The sequence below is a fragment of the Hemicordylus capensis genome, chromosome 6 (genome assembly GCF_027244095.1).
Source record: "Hemicordylus capensis ecotype Gifberg chromosome 6, rHemCap1.1.pri, whole genome shotgun sequence".
In the NCBI taxonomy this organism is placed as follows: Eukaryota; Metazoa; Chordata; class Lepidosauria; order Squamata; family Cordylidae; genus Hemicordylus; species Hemicordylus capensis.
This window is the reverse complement of record NC_069662.1, coordinates 1,148,593-1,153,693: the sequence shown is the minus strand read 5'-3', so window position 1 is coordinate 1,153,693 and position 5,101 is coordinate 1,148,593. Positions and strand designations below refer to the sequence as shown.

At 56.3% G+C, this 5,101-nt stretch overlaps 1 protein-coding gene across 2 annotated transcripts in view; it reads right to left on the bottom strand.

Moving 5' to 3' along the window:
- Nucleotides 1-2,625: 2,625 nt before the first annotated feature.
- Nucleotides 2,626-5,101, bottom strand: part of LOC128329037 (polyamine-transporting ATPase 13A3-like) — a 31,041-nt gene continuing 28,565 nt past the window's right edge. For both annotated transcript variants that reach the window (XM_053259459.1, XM_053259460.1), the window contains one exon: nucleotides 2,626-4,076. In XM_053259459.1, the coding sequence (XP_053115434.1) occupies nucleotides 3,912-4,076 (165 nt within the window). In that variant the 3' untranslated portion in view covers nucleotides 2,626-3,911. The remainder of the gene's footprint in view (nucleotides 4,077-5,101) is intronic.

Here is a 5,101-nt window from a genome sequence, read left to right as displayed (position 1 = left end):
TGCTGTCGTGGCGCCTCTGGCTGGCTGGCCTGGCTCCCCCCCCCGCCCCCTCCCTGGGCAGGCGCCGCAGCGCTGCCAGTTCCCTGAGGCTCCCATGGAGGCGGCCATATTGCCCTCTGCCCAAAGTACCGGCGCTACTCCTGCCACACGAGGACCGGCACTTTTCCAAGTCAAGTCTTGCAGGCTGCACGGCGCCCGCCGGTCCCCAGCGCCCGACTGGATCAGACCCACGGGCCGGCCAGCCCAACCTCCTGGAAAGGAAAAAGCCCTCCCTTGCTGCTGCTCCCAGCAAATGGTGCTCGGGCAGGTACACTGCCTCTGAACGTGGGTGTTCGACTTCGCTACAATTAAGGCGCTCGGAAAAGCCCTGCGCGAGTGATGGACAAGTTGTCAACACAGCTTCGAATTCCTCGGGGGGGGGGGGGGCTGCTGCCTCATATGTGTTCTATCATACAGCAACCCCTGGATATCTTCCCTGGTTCTAGCAGACATTTTACATTTTGGAAGGATGTTCTTTCTCTCTGGAAAAAGTGTGACAGGTAGTGGTTAGAGTGCTGGACTAGGACCGGGGAGACCCGAGTTCAAATCCCCCTTTAGCCATGAGACTTGCTGGGTGACTCTGGGCCAATCACTTCTCTCTCAGCCTAGCCTACTTCACAGGGTTGTTGTGAGGAGAAACTGAAGTATGTAGTACACCATTCTGGGCTCCTTGGAGGAAGAGCGGGATATAAATGTAAAATAATAATAATTTTTATTTTTCTGATGGTCTTGAGTACACCACCAAAGAAAACCAAAGGGCTCTGTGGTTGCCAGGAGTCGAAATCGACTTGACCGCACATGTTACCTTTCATCTTTACAGCAACCTCGCTGCAGCTGAGAGGGAACGACTCCCCTAAAGCTGCCTGTGAATTCATGACAGGGACCAGCTTTGAACCCGGGAAGTCTGGATAATAGCTCAGCCCCTCAGGCATGGTGCTGCACCGGGATCAGGCCAAAGGGACTATCTAGCCCATCATCCTGCTTCCCACTAGCACCAACCAGCTGCCTTTGGGAAGCCCACAAGCAGGGTAGGGGAAAAACAGCCTTCCCCTCTGAACATGGTTCCACAAAGCCAGCATGACTTGTAGCCTCCATTAATTGGGCCCCAACCCCTTTTAAAGCCACCTAAGCCTGTGGCCATCACATCTTGTGGCACTGAGTTCCACAAGGTAATTCTGCTTTGTGTGAGGAAGCCCTTGCTTTAGTGCGTCCTGCATTTACTGCCTTTGTCTGGATGCATCTATTGTTCCAAGGGCGGAATGAAAGCTGCTCAGATGATACGAATAGAATCAAGTTGGAAGGAGGAGGAGAAAAAAACTCATTTTCTTTTTTCGACATAGGCCCAGCATTCTCAACCCTCAGTCACAGAGGTTGAAGGGGCTGTTGTGAGTTGTAGTTCTGGAATCGCACACAACAGATCCAACCGACAGTACAGAAATACAACACACATAAGGCAAAAGAGAACACTAAAACTGTAATTCCAATCAGCAAATCGTTGATAAGTAACCATCATGAATAGTTAAATATGAGACTAAAAGAGCACCTCTCACTCATAGATTGCAGTGTGTTAGTAACGTTACTTCCTTTGGGTATCACTTATCCTATTTCATGTTTTATATTGTCACTTTGATTAGTAGAGAGTGAGATGTGCTTTTTTAGTCTCATATTTATCTATTCATGATTATTTATCGATTTGCTGGCTGGAATTACAGTCTCCATGTTATAATTCACCTTCTATGTTGTGTTGTATTAGGTTGTATTGGATCTCTTGTGCGTGATTCCAGGTCCGTTTCAGATCCTTGTGTGTCATTTTTTGAGGGGAGTTGTAGACCAGCCTCAGCGGGGGGGCCCTGGCCACAGGCCCCACACACTCCGCTCTGATCCCACTCTCTGCTAGGGGCCCCATTTCACTTCTGTCAGTCTCCAGATGTTAGTTAGGAGACCACCATGGAGAAGAGAAACCCTGCTGGCAATGATGCTGAAGCGGTCTCCGTCCCACCACAAACCTGCCTTCTCCCATTAAAACACACACACCCCATACACTCACACACACACACACAACAGTTCTGACCATACTTGTCCTGCCTGCACCACTTCAAAGAAGTTTTCCAACATAATTTCAAGGGTGGTGATGAGGATTGTACAGGAAGGATCAGAGACCACCATCCGCACCCCTTGTTCTAGCCTCCCCGTGCCCTCAGGAAAAAGGAAGGCATGACCCACCTCCAGGCCCCTCTGGCTCTGAGCATGTGCAGAGTCCATTTCCCTTGTTAAAAGTAGCCACAGGTACACGTACCTCTGGGAAGAGGCAAAGGACTTCCAGGTCAGAGGGCAAATCTGGAGGCTTGTTTGAGAGCAGGGGTGGGTCACAGCCTTGGGGGCCCTCCACACGTTTACCACTCTTCTTCTTTTTCTTCCTCCAGTACGGAGCCCAAGACATCCCAGCAGTCGATGGTCTCCTCCTTGGTTTCAACCTGGTCCTCTCAGCCCCACCGGGAGCGCAAGGACCTCACCCTAAGCCTCCCTGTCCCCATCCCCAGCCTGACAGGCCCCACAGCCCCTGAAAGAGAAGCCACCACCGTGACATTGTGCTAAGCCTGAAGCTTTAATTCCATCATGAGACTGGCGAGGCTGCACAAGAGCATATCTTCGTCACGCCGCCAGGTGGGTCGCCAGGCCGAGGGCATGCAGAGAGACATTTCCAAGCCCATAAAGGAAAGAAACCCCATCACATTCCCCTTTGAGGTAAAGGCAGGGAAGAGCGGCCACAGGCCAAATTCCCTGCAACAGGGATTCCCAGCTGCTGTTGACTACAACCCCCATCATCCGCAGCAGCAGTGGCCTTTGGCTGGGGATGATGCGAGTTGTAGTCAACCACATTTGGGAATCTCTGTTACAGGGAACACAGGTCATGTCTGTGAAGAGCAGCTGCTGGGCAGGGGTCTGGGAACGTGAAGCCGATTCCAGCTTGAGCTTCACGGGGAAAGCCCCCCCCCAAACACCCCCGCTGGGGAAGAGTGAACTGAAGGAGGGAAAGGGGGAGGGAGTAAAACAGGCAAACACAATGTCTTCTCAACCCCTCTTTTGCTCCCACGATCATTAATAATTTAAAAGTTCCCTATACAATCATGTTTCCTCCTAACCAAACCAAACCAAACCCAAAAGAAGTTTAGAAGTCCCAACACACACACTGGTGTCCCGTCCCCCCCAGCAGTGGGTCATCCTAACGAGGCACAGTCACCTCTGGTTCCCGGCAGCTCCGTCTGCATCTCTCCCCCCCATCCCGCCTGGCATTAGCGAGAGCCACACTCTCTGCAGCCTGCACAGCTGTACCTGATGAATGGCCAGCCTGCAGGGCAGGATGTGAGAGGCACAAACAGAGCTGCCCCTTTTCTGGTGTCCCCCTGCCCACTGCTGCCTCATTAGGATGAGCCGCCACCCCTCCACCCCGAAGCAGGAACCGCCTCCCCAGCGTGGAGATCCGTCTTCCCACCACATCCGGCCCGGGGCGCTTCCGAGAGGGGGATGCCGGGGCCCTGAAGAGCCGCTCTTTGGCAAACCCGACTCCCCGCGGAGCTGAAGGAAGGAGTCTTCTCCCGGCTGAGACAGACAGTCGGGCCGGACCTTGGTGCCGTCCAAGAGGCCGAGAAGCACAACTGGGGCGGGGCGGGGCAAGGAGCCCGGGGGGGCGCAGTTTTGTTAGGACCGACTCACAGGGCAGGGAGGGGCTGGGAAACGGAGCTCTTCTGCCCCCCCCCGGCCCCGGCCCCTCCCGACGGCAAGGAGCCCAGAGCGAGCGCGGCAGCCAGGCCTGGCCCGGGGGACGTCTGCAGCCTGAGACGATGAGACGATGCTGCTGCTGCTGCCGCCGCTCAGGCGCTGCTCTCCGCTGGGGGCCCCGGGGCCTTGGTGCTGGTCTTGGGCCGCGGCGGCCAGTCTGGGTCGAAGAGCAGCTCCTGGGCCAGGCGCTTGTACTTGGCCCGGGGGGGAGCGTGCCAGCGGCAGGTGTAGCTGGGGGCCATTTCGTCCAGCTCCAGCTGCAGGGGGAAGCGGAAGGTCCGTGCTGAGAACCTGGCTGGGAAGACAGGCCAACAGGCACCCCACCCTCCTCCTTTTTCAGTGGGGCCCAACCAAGCAAGGGGCTTGCCCCGCCAGTCGCCCTCCTGGGAGATGGGTCTGTTCTGCACAGCCCTCTCTGCGCACGCATGCACCCCCCGCAGTAACAGCTTGTCCTAAAGAGCCGGGGAGGAGTGGGTGTGTGAGAGTGACGCAGCTGCCTTTGGTTCCCAGAAGCTGTTTGCGCCTCCCCCCACCTGCCTCTCATCCCATCTCACCCTGCATTAACAAGAGCCACGCTGCCTGCAGGCTGGCCATTCATCAGGTAGAGCTGGGCACAGCCCCACCAGATGAATGGCCAGCCTGCAGGCAGCGTGGCTCTCGTTAACACGGGGGTGGGGTGGGGTGGGAGAGAGGGACACAAACGGCTTGTTGGGCACCCCCTGGACAAGGGGCTATGGCCTCCCCCTGCACCTGGCCTCCCCCATCTTTCAGCCCAGCCAGCACAGTCTTTCTGCACAGTCTGGCCCCCTTTAGCACCTCCACTTGGGTACCATACAGCACCCCCCCCCACTCCTGCTGCCAACGTTACTAACTAGGTCAGGGCGGGTTTGGACAGGCCATGAGGGCCGCCCCGCTGCCCTCCCGAAAGTGCTATACTCTTGTCCTCCTTTCTTGATGCTATTGGCTGATCTGCTGTGATGTCACAGCAGGCCTGCTCCTGGTCTTGGGCTTCAGTAGGCCCTCTGTGTCCCAGGTGCCCCTGGGTCCACTGCTCTGATGTCAGGGGGCTTTGCAACAGAGCAAGATGGGGGGAAACCATTGGGGCTGGGGTCTTTGCCCAACTGAGGGGGCAATCAGAGGAGCAGCAGCGTCTATTTCTGCAGGAGGCCTTAAGGGCACGGAGCGGTCTAGCAATCTCGGAGCCCTTCGCTGGAAAGAAACCTGATAGATGGTCGCTCCTGAGAGAGCAGGACCCTCCTCCAGAGGGTCCAGGCAGGAGAGC